This window comes from Staurois parvus, unplaced genomic scaffold (genome assembly GCF_062004578.1).
Source record: "Staurois parvus isolate SC_StPar_1 unplaced genomic scaffold, SC_StPar_1.0 ptg000047l, whole genome shotgun sequence".
Taxonomy (NCBI): Eukaryota; Metazoa; Chordata; class Amphibia; order Anura; family Ranidae; genus Staurois; species Staurois parvus.
The window spans coordinates 1,759,200-1,783,693 of NW_028317843.1; the positions used below are offsets into that span (position 1 = coordinate 1,759,200).

At 39.0% G+C, this 24,494-nt stretch overlaps 1 protein-coding gene across 1 annotated transcript in view; it reads left to right on the forward strand.

Moving 5' to 3' along the window:
* Nucleotides 1-24,494, forward strand: part of CSMD3 (CUB and Sushi multiple domains 3) — a 1,455,553-nt gene that overhangs the window by 1,281,189 nt on the left and 149,870 nt on the right. The window contains exons 52-54 of the mRNA XM_089664334.1: nucleotides 6,091-6,285; nucleotides 8,983-9,156; nucleotides 15,113-15,286. Coding sequence (XP_089520460.1) covers nucleotides 6,091-6,285; nucleotides 8,983-9,156; nucleotides 15,113-15,286 — 543 coding nt within the window. The remainder of the gene's footprint in view (nucleotides 1-6,090; nucleotides 6,286-8,982; nucleotides 9,157-15,112; nucleotides 15,287-24,494) is intronic.

A 24,494-nucleotide genomic window follows, 5' to 3' on the forward strand; every position in this document is an offset into this window, starting at 1 on the left:
TGTCACCCATCAGTGCCAGTCAGTGCCACCCATCAATGCCAGTCAGTGCCACCTATCAGCGCTGCCAATCAGTGCCACCTATCAGTGCCAGTCAGTACCGCCTATCAGTGTCCGCCAGTGTTGAATATCAGTGCCAGTTTTTCAAAATTTTCAGTGGTTTTTGGTTTGTTTAAGAAAAAATAAAAAACCCAGAAGTGATTAAATACCACCAAAATAAAGCTCTATCTGTCTCAAAAAAATGATAACAATTTCATATGGGTACAGTGTTGCACAACCGCGCAATTGTCATTCAACGTGCAACAGCGCTGAAAGCTGGAAATTGGCCTGGGCAGGAAGGGTGTATAAGTGCCCTGTAGGCTAGTGGTTAAGGAGAAATCCCTTCACTTCCTGTCCCAGAGCCAAAACAGGAAGTGAGAGGAAATCCATCCAAAATTAGGGAATCGCAGTGTGCCACCAGGGTCATCCCTTCTATTAGTGTTCTGATGTCAACTCAAAATTTGGGATTTTTTTTAACTTTCACTTTCAGTGATAAGGATAAACAGGACAAATAGGGTGAATCTCCCTAATGGGGGCACAGACAGCAATAAAAACCTAACATATGTAATTCCTTTCTACTCTATCCAAAACTACAAAAAAAAATGTTTTGCCTTTAGTTACACTTTAAGTGTTTTGTTTCTACTTTGTCTACACAAGAAAACGTAGCCCTCTTTATCAGGAGATATCAAGCAAGTAATAGTAACATAATGCCAAACAAAAAAACACATTTATTTATTAACCCGTTACAAAATGTGAAAATTTAGACCAGTGTTTTGATACCACCATCATACATTACACCAATGCAAACACCCATTTCTGATGCTTTGAAATCCTTTACAGTTCAAACATTTCCACTACCAGGGCATATCTAATGCTTTTCCCAGATGAGAATGGAACTGGGTGGTGTGCCAGAAAATGTATGCTTCCATGTGGAGTGGGCCAGAGAGGGGTGTGGATAGACAGAATTTTGTAAACCGGCAGACAGGGCCGACACCATTGGCTGGGATTTTAGTGCAACAAATGCACTGTGTTGTCAACACAAACAGGACATGAGGAGCTCAATTTTTTGACAGATCAGATGTTTTTAATGGGTAAAACTTGAAAAAATGTAAACGTATTCCAGAGAGTACTGAATATGTTGTTTTAAATTGATTTTACCCTGACGTACACTTAAACAGCTGATAGTCATTTCCACTAGGCTTGGCCAACAAACCTGTTACACAGAATACAGTATATGGGTGGGCTGGTGGAAAACATAAGTCAATATCTGCAAAGTTGGTGGTAAAGGCAAACCTGTCTGCAATTCAACACTTATTTGCCTCATTCTGGTCTTCCTTGTTAGTCCCTGCTTCATCAAATGTTTATGTGGCCATATACCTACTGCAGGCTCCTGGTCTTAGGTAGAGACTCTTTGATACCTTAAAGTAGATTATTAAAAGCAACAAGCCTAGTCTTTCTCAGTGTAAAGACAAGAGTAGTGTAGAGATAGTTGGCTGCCTCATGCAGTACAATGTGATCAGTTCCAGCATTCACTTTCTGAAGACTTGGCTATTTGATAATGAATTCAATTTCAGAAGGAGAGTTAAGAAGAACCAATTTGCAGAATGACCTCCAGGAATGCTTTGTATAACTGAGAGAACAACTTCCATTTTAGCAATTAAAAGAGAAAGAGATTATGATCCAGGCTATAAAAGAAACCAGTATTACTGCTGTTTGAACTGTGTTCTGGTGTTCAATTCCTGGATTTTAAAAGCTCAGTCCAGTTATAAAATAATATTACTGCTCTAGCTGGAATGTGGGAGTAAAGTCAACCATCATGGCGTCCCAAACCCCCTGCTGCACCTTTCATACTATACAATTAATTGAAAAAATTATAAAGGCACATATTTTTGCAGAAAAACAATGTGCATTTTTTTTCTACAGTAGCTTTGCAAAATATTGCATCCATGATCAGTGGATTGTACATGCAATGGCAGGCTCCTGCTGACTCCAGATTTCTGTCCTTGCTTCTATATGGGCTATAAGTAGGAAAGCTGGAGGAAGTGTCAATGGACTGTGAATACAATGATCAGGTGGCAGATGAGACTTGTAGTTTTTTATTTCACAGATGCCTGTGAATTAATGACTCAGCTGTGTGAGTGAAGCCTCTGCCTCGCCAATTTTTAATGTGACAGCAGCTGCAGAGAAGAGGAACGCCTTCCAACTGTCATGGGGGGAATCTGGGTGTGAGGGTGTAACATGTAACACGTTTTAGTAGTATTATCCTTTAATACACACTGCACCAGGGGCAGACTGACCATTTGAGCACTCGGTCACTGCCCGGGGGCCCGGGATTAGTAGGGAGCCCCATGAAATGCCCCTGGTACCTTTTATAGGCTTTTTTGGGTGTGCTTTGAGTGTGGGCAAGGACACAGAGGCCCCATGATCCCCTATTGCCCGGGGGCCCCATGAGTTGTCAGTCCGCCCCTGCACTGCACTTATGACAGTATTCAAAAGAGAGATCACAAGAGAAGTCTTCAAGCTTTCACTCTCTAATTGGAATTAGAGATGGCCTATCTGTACTGAACAGGTCGAGAGAGGAAGAATAATGCAGGCCATACATGGGTCGAATTCCGAACAAATTTTCTTTAGAAAATCGGAAATTGAAATTTTGTGCCGTTTGTAATCTGATGGTGCCACCATTGATTTTGAAATTCAACCAACCAAGCCTTCAATTAAACTTAATGTTGCTACAGAAAATAAGTTTTATGGCCAATAATTTTCATTATTTTCCAGGTCACAGCTCATGCTAATTCATTTTTCGTTTGTTTCCCACACGATTCTCCCATCATTGATTCGAAATTAGTTCATTTTTCAAAAACTTTCCAATATACCCGATCACTGAAATTCGATAGTCACACAAAAATTTGCCATTTCTGTGACCCACTAATGGTGCAAAATTCTTAGAAAAGATTTTCGAAAGAAAATTCTTTTGGAATTCGAATGAAACACAAATGATGCAGCGCTACTACCATAAAAATTCTTCACACATAAATGAATAAGTGAAACAGTGCAAAATTAGTGACACAAATAACATAAACACACAATATTAAATAGTGCCAAAAAACTCATAAATAATCACATGTGACAAGTGTCAATACGAGGTCCTAAAAGGACCAAATAACATAAATGGTGCCCCAAGTAATCCAATGGGATCCAATAGTGCTCCAAATCAAACAAGTAAGTCACAACAGGACTCAATGTGTTAAAAAAAAACCTCCCACCGGAACTAAAAATCAGTTCCCACCATATAACACAAAACACACGTGCATCCCAATAAACGCATAAACTAAGAACTGATCATGCAAACAAACATGAATAAATCAATAAATATATAAAGTCCCGTGAGGAGTAAAACACCTGACAATATACAAAAAACCATATATAAAGTCCACAGCAATTCTTGAAGAAGAAAAAAAAAAAAAAAGTGCTGATAAATGAGCAGAGATATCCAAAAATGGCTGAATTGCCCGCTCACCTCCCTCTTGTGACCCGCACAGGGTCAAAAGGCCTTCAGGATCACTAACACATGGACCCTTAATAGTAGGTAATCCTCCACAGCTCTCCACACTGACCTCCCCTCATGTACAGGTTCCAGCACAGGCTCACAGGGCAGCAGATCTCCTCTTCAGGCACATAAGGTGGCTGCAGCCACTTGATCCCTCAGAAAATATAAGTGAATGCTTGCATAGTGTAAAACTATTTATTCACCAAACAAAGTATCACATATCGAATATGCTCACATTTAAAATCATCTTGTACATCACATGTAAATCAAACCTCAGATCAGATGTACTTGCATGGGTGTCCAATGTAAATAAAGAAGGCGTCCGACCGGAAGTGCGTCACCGCCAACGCGTATCGTCACGCTTAACACGTGACTTCATGAGGGCAAGCTGAAAGGACCTCGTATTGACACTTGTCACATGTGATTATTTATGAGTTTTTTGCCACTATTTAATATTGTGTGTTTATGTTATTTATGTCACTAATTTTGCAGTGTTTCACTTATTCATTTATGTGTGAAGACTTTTTATGGTAGTAGTGCTGCATCATTTGTGTTTCATTATATTTTTTGTCTATGGGTATATGACTGTATGTAGCAGCTTTACCTTTGTTGGTAGGTATTAGTTTTTAGGTAGGAGCGCAGGAGTTTGTCACGTTGATTCACTCTTTTGAAATTCGACCCATGTATGGCGGGCTTTACTCCTTTGACTCAGCGAGGTTGATCTACTAAATGAGTAGAGACTTGCTTATACCTTAAATTTAATGTTCACTAAGCTTAAAAGATAAGTTCACCTTTCAAAACATGTTACATATTACACCTATATTCAGGATGTAACATGTAACATGTTACTGTAGGACCGGCCACCGACCCCCCCATTGTTACTGCTAGCAGCGGATCTTCCCTCCGTTAGCTGTCACAATTTTCTAAAAAACGTGACCGTGCGTGACTCCGCCCACCTGGCCACGTCACTCATTCTCAGTATTCTGTGAATGGGAAGACTACATTTACCAACAGCCTTTGTGACTGTCTGTAGTTCTCAATGAACTACCAAGGTGCTGTTGAGCACCGTGGTAGTTCATGGACTCTTCCTGACAGAGTGCTTGCCCATATAAAGTATAAGCACACAGATACACTGAATCAGTCCTTCTGTTAACGTAGGTCTGCAAATGTCCTGCATGGCACCAGCAATCTGCTGATCACTGGTGTAATGATTTCCAGGCTCACAAGACAATACATAGTAAATCCACATTTTTTTAACTGCAAAAAATAAGTGCATTTATTATTTTTTGTTAAAAGGTGAACTTATCCTTTAAAGAATAAGGTCAAACCTTTCAGTATTAAGTGGAAATACACTATAGTAATCCTTTTAACTTGACCCTGTCCCATGCAGAATTAATTTCAACTATACCCATATTGTACCTATAATGAAGAGATTGAATATGTAAAGCGTAATTCCATTTATACCCTAACTAGACCTAAATCTACTCCCATCCCCATTCTAAGACTATTCTATCTACCCTGTAAAAAAAAAAGATGCCTATACATGATCGGGTGCCAGCGCCAGCTTCAGTGTCGAGGAAAGATCACCAACAACAGCTGCAGAACCTGGGCAATGACATCACCAGGGGTGGACTGACAACTCATGGGGCCCCCGGGCAATAGGGATATGGGGCCCCTGTGTCCTTGCCCACAATCAAAGCACACCCAAAAAAGCCTATAAAAAAAGATACCAGGGGAATTTCATGGGGCCCCCTACTGATCTCGGGCCCTCAGGCAATGCCTGAGTGCTCCAATGGTCAGTCAACCACTGGACATCAAACAAAAGGCTTACTATGGGCCAGACAGTGTCGGCTGTCCCTCTTCTACACTGAATCTGGCTCTGGAAGCTAGTCATGTGACCAGACTAGAGAAGCTGCAGAATAGACAAATATAAGCATCTTTCCTTTACAAGGTAAATAGAATAGTCTTAGAATGTGGGTGAGGCTAAAGTTAGGTTTAGTTAGGGTTTGACTGGTATTCCATTTTAACTCTAGTGTCTGGCATGGCACTGAACACCACACCCATAGCCAAAATTGGCCCCCAAAGTCCTCTGGGAGACCCATACTTCCAGGAGTATCAAGCTGGTGTACCATGAGGTCAGATGGAGCAATCAATCAAAACTTCATTTGTTTTTGTTTTTGTTTTACAGGTATGGGTTGGTTGCAGCTTACCGGATCACTTTAATGAATAGCAAAGGGGACTGTTGATGTTATATTATATTTTCAAAGTCTGTGTTTTATTAGGGAAAACAAAAATATACCTTTAACTTTGTCTCCAATTAAATCCTTAAAGTTTCAACAAGGTTGCTTTTTAATTGACAAAATTATTTCTAGTTAGATCTGGTTGCTCATGTATGTTGTAATTGTTTAACTGTAATTTTCAGTAATTTGTTATTCCTAGGCTAATTGACTGAACCAGAAACATTCTTGTTTTTTGTTACTGTAAAATGTTTTTTTATTCTTTTGAAGTTGTAACTTGCCCCAGCATCAATTCTTTCACCTTGGAACACGGAAGGTGGCGCATTGTCAATGGATCCCACTATGAATACAAGACAAAAGTTGTCTTCAGCTGTGATCCTGGCTACTTCCGTTTGGGACCTGCTTCTATTCAGTGTCTTGCCAATGGGACTTGGAGTTGGAGAAATGAGCGACCTCACTGCCAGAGTATGTATAGAAGAATAATGAATTCAGAAACACAAACAAGGAACATCAAGCGCAGCCATGAGACAAATATTCACAGCTGTGCTGAGTCATTTAAAATACATTTATGTATTAAAGGCATTCAGAAGCAGCAATTCCAATAAACAACATTTTATTATAATAATTAGAGATAAATGTATTGTGCTGACATTGTGCTGACTTTGAGTTTTCCAAATATTAAATGTAGTGTCTTCGCATTTTACAATGCTGTCTTTGAAGCAGTCAAGCTCATTTGGAATTCCAAGGATAACCTTTATTGACCTTGGAAAGCCCCTAGAAAGAGCTTCAGATCATTCAACTGTAACATCTAAAAAGCCAACACACAACACGTGTCTGCAGAACTGTAAAAATAGCTATACACAGTACATCATTTATACAAGTCAACTTTAGTTATGAATGTATTTATTTGGTTTTTATTCATTTAAACTGTGCAACCCAGAATTCTATTTTACTAATACCCACTGCAAAATGTTACTATGTAAATTAAATGCTAACAGTATGTGTTGAGAACTGATGTCAGTGTAATGTGCTCTGTCTTAATCCTCATACACACATTGAGAATATCTGACAAATGCCATCTTTTTTTTTTTTGCATGCTAGTTTCATATAAAAAATAAATAGGTTACTAAAGTTATGAAAATGTTCAAAAGACAGAATACAACTTCCCACGATGATGTAGTGTATTGTATTGTATTGTAATGTATTTTTTTCATTTCCGAGCATACGCATCACTCAGATACTGTGCTGATTAAATGAAAATCAGTCCTTCTGTTAACGTAGGAGAAAAATGTTCATGCTTGTCCCTTCAGATAATTTTGCATGAACTGTCATGATCGCTCTGGAATGCTGTGGACTAATGATCAAATTATCATTCAATCACTCCGAAAGCAGTGTTTTTTTGTCCAATTTTCTCATCGTGTGCACTAGGCTTTATTAAAAGGACAGGCTCCTGAATGTACAGACCCCCATGGTCCATCCTGGCAGTCAGGCATTTGACATTTGTAATGAGTTGTCTGTTGTGATAGCTTTACTAAGCTTAGAAAACTATGAACCCATGTCTAGAATTGGGCCTGTGTGATCTGTGCGGAGGGTGCTGCTTTTTACTCCCATCGTGATCATGTAGACCACAGTCTAACTGGCTTCAATTGTAAGCTAAAGAGTCAGCTATTCAATAATCCCCCCATGGTGGCAGAATGCCAGGGCCTGCTTGCAAGTGTGACCTTTGAGATTCTGGTAGTTCTACCACTGGTGTCAGTAGCTTTTTTTATTCTTGCTATATAATTTTTTTTATTTTTTACCATTTAATTTAATTTATTTATTTTTTACAATTTTATTTTTTATTATTTTTACAACTTTTTTGCCCTTTGGGGGGCTTTGGTGAGATATCAGGGGCCTAAACAGATCTCTGATGTTTCAACTTTGAGGTGGAGAAAGGAGAGTGAGGACATAGCCCTCAAGTCTCCAACTCTGCAACCTCAGCTGCACAGAATGAGCAAATAGGAATAGCTCAGAGCCTACCATTCATTCATTCACAAACTGAATCATAATAAGCACAGTTTACTATACTTCAGTTATGAATAGACAGAGTCAGTGATCATTCAGAAAAGGAAGGGGCCAGTAAATTACACATTCTCCATCCTGACACATCAGCGAGAAAGGGGAGAGTGGAAGCTGGCAGCAGTGCAGGGGGTAAGGGGGGCTAGGAGAGCACACAGGGGCCTGAGCGCAGCATGACCCAGATAGGAAGGGTGGCAGGAGAGGTGAATAGAGGAACCAATCCCCTCTATTTTCCATCCATATACAAAAATTTGGGGATCCACTCAAAGCACTACAAAACTTCCCCCGGAAGTCCAAAACATAGATCATATCGATGTGCCAAGAAGGTCATCCTGGCTAGCTGAAACAAATCAGAAAACAGAAGGTAGAACACCATAGCCCAGTCATTATATAAAGAGATAAAGATTTGGCTTCATCCTGAACTCCTTTTGGCTATGCTGCTCTGGCATGTTTCACATCGCAAACAAGGCTTGACCACACAGAACTATCTGTAGAAGTAAGCATCATAAGTGGGGTGAAACATGTCAGAGAAGCAAACCCATGAGGATTTCAGGCTGAAGCTGTATCTTTACCTCTCTATATAGTCACTGGGTTCTGTGTGGGTGTGCGACATTTCCACCTCTTGTCTTTTGATCAAAGCTAGCCTGGTGCTTTGCCACGGCAAAGCACAAGATTATTAGTATTATTATTATACAGATTTATATAGCACCAACAGTTTGCACAGTGCTTTACACTATAAAGGGGGAACAGTGCACTTACAATACAGTTCAATAAAGAAGGAATAGGAGGGCCCTGCTCATGGAGCTTTCAATCTAAAGGAAAGGTGGTACAAACTGTAATAGCTGCAGGGGATGATCTGATGAAGGTGACTCAAATACAGTTCTAAGTGAGTTTTCAAAGATTGAGTAAAGATCGAGTTAGATTATGAGTTTACAGTCTATAATTGCATATTCCTATAAAGCCACGAATACAATGCAGTGGAACTGAAATACAAATGTGTTGAATGGATGAATGAATGAATGAATGAATGAGTGAAACCATTATTCATATATTTCTGTTCATTGTATTAGTCCACATCAATTGAATATTTTTTTATCTTTATAGTTACATCCTGTGGAGATCTCCCTGTACCACCCAATGGGAAAAAAATTGGAACTCAGACAACATTTGGATCCACAGCAATATTTACATGTGACAATGGTTACATGTTAGTTGGGTCAGTTGTGCGAGAGTGCTTATCTTCTGGACTTTGGAGTGGGACAGAGACTAGGTGCTTAGGTAATATATTATTTTTTATTTCCTTTTACCACTTCTCTTTACCAGATTTGCTTGACTTACCACTCTTTTTGTTAAAATCACAAATTTTGTTATGCTGAAATGAATGGGAATTTCAAAATCAGCCTAGAAGGAGGTCAACTGCTGGTCACATACTTCTGTCAATGAACTCTGAGGCATCCCAAAAGTCTCTCAAACTGATCTCCAAGGCTGGATGAAAGCACTGGAAAGCACATTGCCAATCAACACAGCCCGTAAAGCTGGCCACTAATGTAATCTGATTATCCTTTAGCTTTTTCAAGAAGCACTAGGGTCTCCCTGGTTAGATAAAAATAACATTAGTTAGTTAGAACATCACACTATATTTTTATCAGTAATAATAAAGGTATGAGCAGTGGTATCTCTTAATCATTCATGTGGTGTGGGGGTGGGGAGATATCCAGAGGACTCTTATTTTTAAAAGGGGCTGCTAAGCCCCACACCGGCAGATGCTTACAACCAGAAGGCCAGGGTTGTGAGAAAGACTTTTGTCCCCATCAATAAGGGAACAAGGTGCTTTGTCAGGGGGTATCTTCCCCAAGTTGGGAGCATGTGGCCTTGTATGTTTCAGAAGCCAAGCTGCTTGCTCAGTTAAAGGTCTAGTATGGATATTGAGAGGGACCATTACCATACCATAAGGGTTTTGGTATCTATGAAGGGAATCTCTGGCTGCTTTGTTTTGTCTTTTTTTGGCTGGACTAACTATGTAACCTCATTGTGCTTGGTATTTGTACCTTTTCTATGTTACAACTAGTGATGAGTAGAACATACCTGGTTTTGGTTTGTGGCAGGATCACCCAACATTACTGAAGTTTGAGTGTCAACTTTGAACCCAATTAAAGTCAATAGGAATCAATGTTAAAGAAAAAACAGTAGTGGCCATTTCTAGGTTAATAAGCAAACAAATGGCACAGAGGGCTGGGCACTGCCCTGGGGAAACCTATACCTAAACAAGATTTTTTTTTTTTAATTCATCTGACAGCAGCAATTTTTACAATGGTTAAAGGGCAACATTAAAATTCAATCTACCTTTAAATAGCATGTGTCACGGTAGCCTTTAACTTGCCTGGAAATTGGTGCATCTGCACAATGTATAAAACCTACTATAGGAAAATTGGCATATGCATAGAAAAAAATGTAAAGTCCATCCAGTTCAACCATAGAAAAAAAAAAAAGAAGTTATAATCCTATACCCACAGTTGATCCAGAGGAAGGCAAAAAAACCCAGCAAAGCATGAACCAATTTGTACCTGCTGGGAAAAAAAATTCCTTCCTGATCCCCCAAGATGCAATCGGATATTCCCTGGATCAACTTTACCTATACATGTTAGTATCCAGTTATATTCTGTGTATCTAAGAAAGAATCCATGCCTTTTTTGAAGCAATCCATGGAGCTGGCCAGAACCAACTCTCGAGGGAGTCTAGTCCACATTTTCACAGCTCTCACTGTGAAGAAACCTTTCCGTGTTTTGAGATTACATTTCTTTTCCTCCAGACGTAAAGAGTGCCCCCTTGTCCTCTGTGTTGACCTCAGGGTAAATAGCTCTACACCGAGTTCACTATATGAACCACTGATGTATTTATACATGGAGATCATATCCCCCCTTAATATCCTCTTCTCAAGAGAGAATAAATTCAGTTCCTCTAATCTTTCCTCATAGCTGATCTCCTCCATGCCTTGTATCAGTTTAGTTGCCCTTCTCTGTACTTTCTCCAGTTCCCCAATGTTCTTTTTGTGAATTGGTGCCCAAAACTGAACTGCATATTCCAGATGAGGTGTTACTAATGATTTGTAGCGGGGTAATATGATATCTCTCTCTCTGGAGTCAATACCTCTTTTAATACAAGAGAGAATTTTGATCGCTTTAGAAACCGCAGCTTGGCATTGCATGCCATTATTAATCTTGTGATATACCAGAACCCCCAGATCCTTCTCCACCATTGATTCCCCCAGTTGTATCCCCCCTAGTATGTATGATGCAGGGGCAGACTGACAACTCATGGGGCCCCCGGGCAATAGGGGATCATGGAGCCTCTGTGTCCTTGCCTACACTGAAACCACACCCAAAAAATCCTATGAAAGGTACCAGGGGCATCTCTTGGGGCCCCATACTGACCCCGGGCCCTCGGGCAGTGCCTGAGTGCCATAATGGTCAGTCCGCCCCTGGTATGATACATGCATATTCTTAACCCCCAAGTGCAAAACCTTACATTTATCAGCATTAAATATCATTTGCCACATAGTTGCCCAATTAAACAGTGCATTGAGGTCGGCTTATAAGTTGAAGACATTCTTTAAGGACGTTATTCCACGGCACAGCTTGGTGTCATCTGCAAAGACTGAAATAGGATTTCTAATCTCAGACCCTATATCGTTTATACATATACTAAAAAGTAAGGGTCCCAACACTGAACCCTGGGGTACACCACTGATGACCCCAGACCATTCAGAGTATGAATCATTAACCACTACTCTCTGAATACGATCTTTTAGCCAGTTTTCTATCCATTTATATACAGATATTTCCCAGCCCGTAGACTTTACCTTAAACATTAGCCATGTGTGGGAACTGTGTCAAATGCTTTTGCAAAATCCAAGTATACCACGTCCACTGCCACCCCTCTGTACAAGGTTTTGCTCACCCCCTCATAAAAAGAAATCAGATTTGTTTGACAACTTCTGTCTTTCATGAATCCATGCTGTCTGTTGCTTAAAATATTTGTTTCCAGCAAGAACTCATCTATGTGGTATTTTATTAAACTCTCCAGTATCTATAGAACTATATAAGTTAAACTAATAGGTCTATAATTACTTGGTAAAGATTTTGACCCCTTTTTAAATATTGGCACCACATTGGCCTTACGCCAATCCAGTGGTAATATGCCAGTCATTAAAGAGTCCCTAACAATTTGAAATAATGGCTTTGAAATGACAGAGCTCAATTCTTTAAGGACCCGTGGGTGTATGTAATCTGGTCCAGGTGCTTTATTCACCTTTATTCTATCTAAATATTTTTGGATCATATCAATTGTGAGCCAATGGAGATCATCTGGAGCTGTGTCAATACCATGCCCCTTATGGACAAGAGCTCCCCCATACTCCTTTGTATACACAGAGCTGAAGAAGGTATTTCATAAATTTGCCTTCTTTGTCCCCAGTCACCCACTCTAGATTATTTTGTAAAGGGCCTACATGCTCGGACCGAACCTTTTTACTATTAATATATTTGAAGACTTTTTTGTGGTTGGTCCTGCTATCTTTTGCAATATGTCGTTCGTTTTTAATTTTTGTGGCCTTAATTTCCTTTTTGCATATTCTGTTATATTCTTTGTAATGTTTAAATGATGATAGCATTCCTTCAATTTTATATTACATATATACATATACATATTACATTTCTTATTATCTATAGCCTTTTTAACTTTGGCCGTAAGCCACATAGGTTTGATTTTTAGCTTTTTAAACTTTTTGCCCATGGGAATATATTTTGCAGTGTGTTCACATACAGTCTTTTTGAAGAACTCCCATTTCTGTGTTGTGTTCATTGATGCCAATATTCCCTCCCAGTCTAAGTCTTGGAGAGCAGCTCTCAGCCTTGGAAAATTACCTCTCTTGAAATTGAGCGTTTTTATTTTTCCCGTATGTGCTTGCTGTTTACATCTAACAATAAATGAAATTATGTTGTGGTCACTGCTACCCAGATGTTCTTTTATATGGACATTCGTAATAAGCTCTGCATGGTTTGAGATTACCAGGTCCAGCAGAGCATCATTCCTAGTAGGAGCCTCTATGAACTGTACCATAAAATTATCCTGTAGTAGGTTTAAAAATGTTTGCCCTTTAACTGTTTCTGCAGTGCCATTACTCCAGTCAATTTCCGGGTAGTTAAAATCCCCCATTATTATCACTGTCCCAGCCCTTGCAGCCCTTTCGATCTGTGCAAGGAGCTGAGTCTCCACCTCCTCATTAACACTGGGAGGCTTATAACAATCTCTAATGATTACCTTTGTAGTACGCAACCCCATGTGCAGTTCCACCCATAATACTTTAGCCTCATCTCCATCAACTAGGTCCTCTTTCACACTCGCTCTGAGATCACTTCTCACATAGAGACAAACACCACCACCTTTCCTATTTACTCTGTCTCTCATAGACTTCTGGCATTGGTGAACAAACACTAGGGGATGAGTAGATAACCACAGTGTGGGAAGCTCCAACAACTCATCTGACCAGCAATGAGACATGAGCACAAAACAACAAATAAAGGAGTGCATCCAAATCTTTGGAAGTTAATAGAGTCACAAACCCAGGAATAGTTAAAATCAAAATTTGCTTTAATGTTGGGTTAAAAAGCATGACATGCAGGAGAACCCGTATTGATATATGTCACCAAGCCAGTGGAGAGGAGAAACACATATTCCCAGAAGATGGAAGATGACACATAATCCTGGACCCAACAGTACGTTGCTCAGCCCAGGAGCCTCAGGACAGTGGGAAGGGTGTGTGGACGGCAGCCGCCGGGATCATTGAGATGGCATGTCCGCCGGAAGTCACGTGTTCAAAAACAGGTTATGTCATACCCCTTGTAGGAGACAGCCCGAGCAAGGGCTGGTGAGGGCAAACTGAAAGCCTAGGGGAGCACTCAAATCATGTCAAACAAAAGGAGAGGAGCCGGTCATCATGATCACATGTTTCAGGGACTTGCCCTATAAGACACATTTAATAATTTATGTAATGATGTTTATTCTGCACAAACATAATTCCCCATGCAAATGCTCAAAACTAAAATGGTTGTTATGCTTACCCCTAATGCAAGCAGTCACGCCCTTTAGCTAGCTTTAGTGTTCTTCACCTATAGCCACCCTTACCCATAAGGCAAGCAGGCCTACCGATACTCAGGTGCCCCCAGGTCTTACACATAATGATATAATGCCTGGCCACCATGCTGGGACAGATGACAACTGAGCACAGCAAACACGTAATTGCAGGTGACAGACAGGCAGAATAGTTAGATGACAGTCCAGGTACAAGGCAGGCAAGGTTTAGAATAGTCAGGGTCATAGCCATAGTTAAAAGGCTTTACACATTACATTTAACAAGATTCAGCAGTCTTAAAACCTAAATTAACTAAATCAGCCATCATTCTCAGTTTTATGACAATTTTCACTTTTGCCCAACATTTTCAAATAGACAATTTAAAAGAAATCTAAATTATTTTAAAATAAAGTATCCCTAAAAAATGTTTTTTTTTAAACAAAAAAATTGATATTAACGCAAAGGGTTTTTTTCAGTTTGTTTTATCAAACAGAAGGTATTCCATGTATATAAAATAACAGGTATTCCAAGTAAATTTCACAATATAAAACAAGTATCCATTCATAAAATTTGAGCTGAATATAAATGACCCACTTCCCATTTTAGCTGCAGAATTGTAATAGGTGAATTGGGCTGACATTTTTTTGCACTGTCCTCATTTTTAGTTCACTTAAATATGAGTTCACAGTAACATAGCAGTGAGCTTTGCTAAGATGGCCTGAAGGTGGATAAGAAGGTAGAAAATGTGCCAGGGCTTAAGAAAAAAAATCAGCTGCTTTCTCCTTCTTTCTGCAAGGAGCGGAGAATCAAAGTCAACAGTTTAGAGTTAGGAATATATATATATATATATATATATAAAAGAATATAAGATTTCAACCACTTCCTATTAGCTGAGGCTTAAGCATTGTTTAAAATGTGTCATCTATGTAAGCATGAGTGATTTTAAATCTCTCATGCCAGTTTAAATAATCATAAAACCTTCAGCTGTTTGATTTTCCTTTTTGTAATTGTAATTCTCCAAAAGTAATCTGAAATTACTGTACAGAGCTAAAATAACAGCCATATGTGTACATGAAACCTCTTACCTGTTTCTTTATATTGTAGCTGGTCACTGTGGAACACCAGAACTAATTGTGAATGGTCAGGTTATTGGAGAGAACTATGGATATCGAGACACCGTTGTATATCAATGCAACCCTGGTTTTCGTTTAATTGGGTCATCAGTGCGTATTTGCCAACAGGATCACAACTGGTCGGGGCAGTTGCCTTCTTGTGTGCGTAAGTAGACTTCTCACTAATTTATGTGTAATATATACAGTATAAATTTCAATATACTAAATGTTAAATAAGAACTCCACAATGTGTTATATATTTCTTAACTAGTTGCAGTAGAATTTCAGAAAAACTAAAAACAAATATGGTAATCTCATTCATTTCTGAACAGCTGATTATTTAAAACAGTGCGCTGAGCATAACAACCAATTCCACCATACTATTATAGCTGGATTTTTTTCTAGGTTTAAAGTGTTAAAGTGATTGTAAAGGGACATTTTTAATTTTTTTTAAATAACAAACATGTCATACTTACTTGCTCTGTGCAATAGTTTTGCACAGAACAGCTTCAATCCTCCTCTTCTGAGGTCCGCCGCTGGTTCTCCTGGCTCCTCCCCCCTTCTGAGTGCAAGCTGCTTGTTATGGGGGCACTTGTAAACTCAAATAAACCTTTGCGCTCAGATTGAATAATACATAAAAAGTGGCTGACACAGGAATAGATACAATCCTTCGAACAAAATACAACAAAAAAAGTGCAGTGCTAAATAGTGTTAAAGTCCATCAATTGTGTACAAACGTCCGTGCTCAAAAAAAGCTTTTTAAGTGAGTGAAACCAAGCCATCAAAAGGGACAGAGAAACCCACATTAAGTGAATAAAAGGAAGAGGAAGATGACACCTCTAAAATCCTGGTGAAAACAACACACATATAAGAGCTCTTACCAACGCTATTGGGCTTTTGTATTAAAAAGCAAACAGTGCTTTAGGGGTTATCCCCAAACAATTCCTCAGTGTGTAGCGCAAAGATGGTTCTGCCCGTGGCTCCACTCCAACTTCGTATTTCCAGCGGTAAATCATGCAAAGAATAAACACCGATAGTGTAGTATACCCAAAACTTAAAAAATTTATTAGGGATAAATCAATGCAGTTACAGTGGTTAAAGATACATAGCCATCAAAAAAACTATCCCGGAACTACAGCACTCCCAATGTGTAAACGTTACGGGTGGCAGCTGTGTAGCGTGCTGATGTCACGTGAAGCTCCACCCAAGAGAAAGGGTCCCTTGTAAAGGGACATTTTTGATTTTTTTTAAAATAACATTACTTACCTGCTCTGTGTAATGATTTTGCACAGAGCAGCTTCAACCCTCCTCTTCTGCTCCTGGCTCCCCCCCTTCTGAGTGCAAACTGCTTGCTATGAGGGTACTTGTGCAGGTTCTCAGTATCCCCATCATAATCTGCTTGCTAAGGGGGCACTCATGTGGCTCGCTTGTCCATAGACACACAGAGTGCAGCTCGCCCCCCCACGCTTCATCTTTGCAGGTTGTGATTGACATAAGCAGGAGCCAAAAACTCCTGCTGCTGCCTCTGAGCCAGTAAGGAGAGAGAAAGAGCTTTGATGCTGCTCTCGAGCACAGTGCTGGATTGAGATCAGGCTCAGGTAAGTATTGGGGGGGGGGGGGCTGGAGGAGGAACAGAACAAAGAATGTTTTTTTTACCTTAATGAAGAGAATGCATTAAGGTAAAAGAAACTTCTATCTTTACAGCCACTTTAATTAAAATATGTATGACAGGAATGACAGCTGTCAGTACATACCTTTCTGTGCCTGAACTAAAAGTGTAGCATATCCCACAACCCATCTCACAGAGGCTATGCAAATGGAACATTCTTAAGGTCACTATTTGAATAACTCCATCCTCCTTGTGGCAATTACAAGGCCTGATGTCGAGTTGCTGGGGAACAGACCTATTTTTGTGCAAAGCTGGAGAGTTAAGATTGTTACATAGTAGAGAGAAAGAGAGAAAGAAAGAGACAAAGAAAGAAAGGAGAAAAAGAAAGAAAGAAAACCATATATAGTACCCTATATCCACAGTTAATCCAGAGGAAAGCTAAAACCTCCAATAAAGCATGGTACAATTTGCTTCAGTGGGGGAGAAAGTTCTTCTTGATCCCTCAACGGAAAAGGATATTTCCTGAAATACCAATCCCTAGTGGTAATTGTTCGGGGAGAGGCTCTGGGCTGCCCAGCACTGTCAGATCAGGAAAGTGAAGATAGTTAAAGGTGCTGACAGCAATGTCATGTGCATTTTAATTTATAATTTCTGTTGCTGGAATGGCGTTGCTTTATTGCGGTAGTAAACTCTTCTTTTAAACTTGTACCTACAGGTAAGCGTATAATAAGGCTTAGCTGTAGGTGCAGCTAATATCTCCTGCAGTTTAGCAGATATTCACATTATCTCCAGCTGATTACGTCACTGTACATGCGCAGTGTGCTCTGCCATCATGGCAGAAAGCAGTGTGCCCCGATCGTGCCTCAGGAGTGACATCATAACATCCCAGCCATTAAATGGCCAGACAGCATGAATCCAAAAGAAAGACCGGGTGAAGATGAACAAGCCTACAGCATTGACAGTGGGCTTCTGGAGGGCTCCGTTTTAGGCGGTAGTAAACTTGTTCCAAAATAAAAAGTTTCCCCCTGCCAAGTAATATCTTAATGTGCTAGTATGCATTGTATAATAGCATATTATGTGAAACTTACCTTTAAAGGAAGCCCATCAGCAGCACGCTGTCATCTCTGACAGGGCTTCCATCTTCACCCGTGGCTGAGCCACTGATTATGTCACTCAGGGAATTTTGGCCGTGGCACACAGCTCTGAAGGAAAGGCACGGGTATGCCGTTCCTGTAGAGCGCATGCGCCGGTGATGTCCCTGACTGCAGCTCTGTAGAATATCTCCTAAATGGTGCACATTTAGGATACATTCATTGTACCTACAGGAAAGCTTTATTATAGGCTTGCCGGTAGGTAAAAATATAAATAAGAGGTTACTACCACTTTAAAAGGTATGTCTGTCATAATGTGCTAGTATGTTGTCCATACTATCACAATATGGCATTAACCTGCAGGGTGCCCAACTATTTTTTTCAACAGAGTTTACCCCCAATGTAAGTTTAACACACTGCATTATTGTGAATTATTGTATTTTAATTGAATGATTAAGCATTTTGGATCTAGCTACTATTATCCGATATCACTGATGGCATATTACACATGGGGGTTTTTACTAAAGGTAAATATACTGTGCACTTGCTTCATATCCGAGGGGAAGATCTGAAATGAGGTGAAGCTCTGCTGATTTCTTACATCCAGTCATGTGCAAGCAAAAATGTTTTTTTATTTTCCTTGCATGTTCCCCCTCAGATCTAGAGCAACTGCACTTGAAGTGCACAACCTATTTTCCTTTAGTAAATTAACCCCATGGTGTCCTGGTGGTTTACAAGTGTCACTTATTAAACCCTAATTAATTAGTACTCACTATTTTTTCAAACCTGAGACAAGACACAAGCACTTTCAGAAAAACTTTTGATAACCCTCCACTTACATCTCCAAAGCTCAGTTGCAGTGATCCCTCTCACATTAGCTACTTACTTACCTCTGTAGTGCTGCTCTGGCCTTTGCCAGTAGATACAGCTTGTTTGACTGAATTCTCTTTGGTGCTAGCCCCTATGACTTAAATATATATACTGAAACTTTTCAGTCTTGATATACAGTGCTGTTCAAGTCAATAGGGTCTTAGTGATAAAGAGAATTTAGAGGGACTTGCTGTAAAATCTAGAAGAGACTGCAGCACTAAAGAGGTAAGTAAGGAGCTGGGGTGGGGGTGAAGTTAGTGTAGTTTAGCTTAATTGGGTGGATTAGTAAAAATACTGTTAAAAATACACCACCTGTATTGTGGCTGACACACTGGGGTTTATTTACTAAAGCTGGTTCACTCAGAATCTCGTGCACTTCTGCATAGAAACCAATCAGCTTTTAGGTTTTATTGGTAAAGCTTAAAGTTTTACTAAACCCACAACCATTATGCTCACTGTGGAACCTAAGGGGTTAATCCTCTGCATTGTGTAAAAAGGCTGTTTGATCCTTTCTTCTCTGCCCTTCCTCTTGTTGAAATGACCACCTGATACAAACTGAATCCGTAGTCACATGCACATGCTCAGTTTGGTGCATATTGCTAGAGAGGTTTTATTTGTTTTCTTGGGAGAGTGCATGTGATCAGCACAGGGCCAATCAGGCTATCCAGACAGAGGGTCAGGGGTTTCACATCCTCCTAGAGCAAAAAGGAAAATTTCTCTTACAAGTTTTAACTAGTGCTCTACTGAAGTCACAAGACTGCTCTAACTGCTGATAAGAAAAGGTATTTAGCAGTTTATATCTACTAAAATAATTGCATTTCCAAGTTCTGTGTTCTGTGGGAGACCAGATATAGTGAATGCAGGGTCCTGGGTTTAGTAACACTTTAATTAAACAAGCTGAGGTTAGAAGCTGATTGGCTACCATGCATAGGTGCACCAGATTCTGAAAGAACCAGCTTTAGTAAATAAACCCCAAGATGTACATTTCTACTTGAGCTATTGAGCTCTAGAATTAACAGGATTTTTACAATATAGGAGCAACATGGAAAAGAAGCCTATATGCTAACTGGTGTAAAATGTCACCATCTTAATATGTCATCTTATTTTTAATATTTTCATGACTAAAATATAATTAAAAATATGTAGTCATTAAATTACAAAGAAAATATGAAGAAAATCAGTACATATTCAACTTAATCACTTTTAGAAGTCAAAAACGGAAACAAATATAAAACTGCTATATTTTTAATGTGTGCAAAGATTGACATACATGTCCTCAAATGTATAAATTCACCTTATTTCCTTACATATTAATAGATTTTATGGTAAAGAATATCAATATTATACAGCATGACTACAATTTAATGTCAATTGCACAGTAAAATTGATGCTGCATAAAGCATATTTGCAGTCTTACTATGAGCATTGGGGACACATTTTGGTATCCTAATTTATCCTTGATGTATATATCTTCATTGTCCAGATCATAAAAAAATGTCAACTGCATAATAATTTAGCCATGACCTCTATATTAGGGAAATTCTTATCGCTGTTGCTTTGTAGTTACATGTGATACTTGAGGAACTGCCTGCAATATCCTGTAAAAAAATTAAATTTTATACAACCATCCCATATCTGGTGCATCTAAATTATAACTCTAAATTATAGAAAGCACATCCCCACTTTTATTACATGAGATGATATGATATAATCTGATACAAAATGATATGATACAATATTATCTATTACATTACTTTGTATAATATAATATTACATTGTAATATTGAATTATAATATATCATATCTTATTATATTTTATGATTTCATTAGGATACCAAAGTTAAATCTGGATATAAAATCATCAGTTGTGCAGATAATCAGTTTTTCATTTTATTTGGACTTCTCCTGAGATATTCTGCTACTACGTTACAACAGCTGTCTCATGAAAGTATTCATGAGGACAGATTCTAAGAAGGCCATTCACCCAATAAATCTGCACTGACACTGATCACTGTCAGCCAAAAAAACTGCTCAGCACTATTTGTTATTTCATTCCAGTATACAAAAATATACATGTACAATAAGGAATTTAAAAAAAAAAAAGAATTCAAATGAGGAACTTTGATTAAAATGGATGCCAAAATATATTTAATACAATTTTATCAATAATAATTAAAACAAAATATAATTATGTAATAAATTGTGCTCACACATAAAATTAAAAATGTTCACAATATTTTTTTCTTTGACTGTAATAATTAATTGTAGTAATGATAAGTCGGTAGGGATATATCATTATCTGCAATTGAAAATACATTCATTTTTCTGGGTAAGAAGTATTGACATTTTTAAGCTCTAACAAGCAGGGTTCTCTGATTCCTGTTGTATTGAATTTTATTGTAACTGTACTGTCTGCCCTCATGTTGTAAAACTGGTGGCACTATATAAATCTTATATAATAATAATTTTACACTCTATCTACTGATCAGCTGCTGGTTCAGTTAAAAATAATGTTCACACAGAATTTGTCTTATTCAGAGGTTCGGCAAACAGCCGAACTATACTAAATGTATAGTTGTAGCTCTCTGATGTCACACTATACAATGCATGCCCAGGAGTCTTGCATTGTATGGGAGAATGCTGAGAGCCCAGCAATGTTCCAGAGTATATGCCAGTGAAGGACAGCACCAGTTTCTCAGGAAATGAGGTATTATTATTATTATACAGGATTTATATAGCGCCAACAGTTTGCTCAGAGCTTTATAATATAACAGGAGACAAAACAGCAACGATACAGTTCAATACAAAAGGGTTTGGAGGGCCCTGCTTCTTGGAGCTTACAATCTAAGGGGTCACCTTATTACTCATCCTCTAGGCAAAATGTGCAGTTATCTTTGCAGGAGGAAGAGTTCAGCTTTAAAGTGAACCTGATGCCTACTTCTACATTCACACCATATTCACACTCAAAGTATTGTAATAGATGTTAAATTAGAATATACTCATTTCCAAGTCCTAAAACTGATCTCTAGCCTTACCCTAAATATTGCCCAATTGTTCCTGTTCAGAAATTGCCTAAATAAATAATATATGAGCTTCTCACAATGGTTAGTGGAAGCTGCCTTTTCACAAATATCTCATGCTTCTCTTTGGGGCAGGATGATTTCTAACATTGCTGAGCCCTTTCCATCCCAGCCTGCCTGTCATTGGCCCGACCCTCTCACCCTTTGGAGCCATACATAACAATATGTCAATGCCAGAGCAAAGGTCGGGTTTTGGCTTTAGTGACTGACTCTATATATATATATATATATATATATATATATATATATACAGTTGTGTCCAAAATTATTCAACCCCCAATGCTGTAAAGGGGTTTAGGGACTATAGTGTACATTTGGAATTGTATTCAGAATCAAATCCTACAAGGACGTTGTAACTACCCAAATGCAACTAAAATGACATCAATTGTTTATGTAATACAGTAGTAAATGGTTCTTATGTGGTTTCTTCATTGCCACAATTATTCAACCCCTTAAAGACTACCACTCTGAAGAACAGAGGTTCATACAGGTGCTTTCCATCAGGTATTGAAAACACCTGTGGATGTCACCGAGCAGCAATCAAGCATAATAAGCACCAATTAGGCAGCTTTAAAATGACTGTGATACTCAGCTCCTTCTAGACATTTACTGGTGTGGTTACAAACATGGTGAAGGCAAGAGAATGGTCCAGGAAGACAAGAGAAGAGGTGATTTCTCTTCACAGGAAGGGCAATGGCTATAAGAAGATTGCAAAGATGTTAAACATACCAAGAGACACCTTAGGAAGCATCATTCGCAAATTCAAGGCAAAGGGCACTGTTGAAACGCTACCTGGTCGTGGCAGAAAGAAGATGCTGACTTCGACTGCTGTGCGCTACCTGAAGCGTAGAGTGGAGAGAAGTCCCCGTGTGACTGCTGAGGAACTGAGAAAAGATTTGTCAGATGTGGGTACAGAAGTTTCAGCCCAGACAATAAGACGCACACTGCGTAATGAAGGCCTCCGTGCCAGAACTCCCAGGCGTACCCCCTTGCTGTCTCCAAAGAATAAGAAGAGTCGACTGCAGTATGCCAAAAGCCATGTGGACAAACCACAAAAGTTGTGGGATAGTGTTCTGTGGACTGATGAAACAAAATTAGAACTGTTTGGGCCCATGGATCAACGCTATGTTTGGAGGAGGAAGAACAAGGCCTATGATGAAAAGAACACCTTGCCTACTGTGAAGCATGGTGGAGGGTCAATCATGCTTTGGGGCTGTTTTGCTTCTGCAGGTACAGGGAAGCTTCAGCGTGTGCAAGGTACCATGAATTCTCTTCAGTACCAGGAGATATTGGATGGAAACGTGATGCAGTCCGTCACACACCTGAGGCTTGGGAGACGTTGGACCTTTCAACAGGACAATGATCCCAAGCATACCTCCAAGTCCACTAGAGCATGGTTGCAGAGGAAAGGCTGGAACATTTTGGAGTGGCCATCGCAGTCACCAGACTTAAATCCGATTGAGAACCTCTGGTGGGACTTAAAGAAAGCAGTTGCAGTGCGCAAGCCTAAGAATGTGACTGAACTGGAGGCCTTTGCCCATGAAGAATGGGCGAAGATACCCGTAGATCGCTGCAAGACACTTGTGTCAAGCTATGCTTCACGTTTAAAAGCTGTTATAACTGTAAAAGGATGCTGTACTAAGTACTAAGATTGAATGTCACTTGGGGGTTGAATAAAACTGATAATGCTGTGAGCACAGAAAAGACATTTGTGGTTATTTCATTATAACTGTTATGTTATATTTGTCTGACCTACAAGTGCCTCTTTAATGTAAATGTAAGCAAGATGACTGAATGATCAAAAGCAATGTCAAACTGGCCAAAACACTCAATTTCAGTGGGGGTTGAATAATTTTGGACACAACTGTATATATATATATATATATACAGTGATTTAGGATGTTTATTTGTTGTCTGTATCTTACAATGTTTTTTAAGATGTCCTCAAATATTAGGATAGGAAAAAAGCTCTTACTTCTAGTATTATGAATACATATTTGAGTAGCTTAGTTTTTACAATGACATTTACAGCATATTAGTATACTGTTTGATATTTACTTTATGATCACCTGAATACCAGTCTTGTGACAGTCTGAACATTCTAATCATTAATTGTCAGTTCCCTCTAAATATATGTTCTAAATCCCTTGTAATCAGATTCAATCACTCAGTGGTTCCATTCGTTTTCATGCTAAACTAAAGAGAGGAAAGGGTATTAGACCATGGGGAACAACATGTTACTCTATCGATAATCTTTAAACAAGAACGAATCTCTGTCAAACAAGACTTTCCAAATCTGCTGGATAGGAATAAGAATAGAGCAAGGAAAATAATTGCTCTAGGGTCAGTGCTAACAGCAGCAAAGGTGAATGTAGTGTTTTTCAACATCCAATTATAGAAAACCACACAGTAACTGCTATGCTGAACAGCCAGGAAATAGGTAATAGCTATCTGCAACTGTGACATATTACACATTTTAAAAAGAGACTGTGCTTCTTGGAAGTGAAGCTTTAAATAGAACATTGAATTGTGGAAAACAATGTAGTTATAAGACAGCAGGGATTTTTTTTTTCTGACTTTTCCCAATATTTTGTAAAGTTGAGGTCCAAGCAAAATAGAAACTACTGTAATTGAATTTATGTATCCATCAAAAAACATTAAATGCACTGTATATTTAAATGTAGCTAGAGTAAGTACCTTTGTCTGTCTTGATTTCAGCCTTTA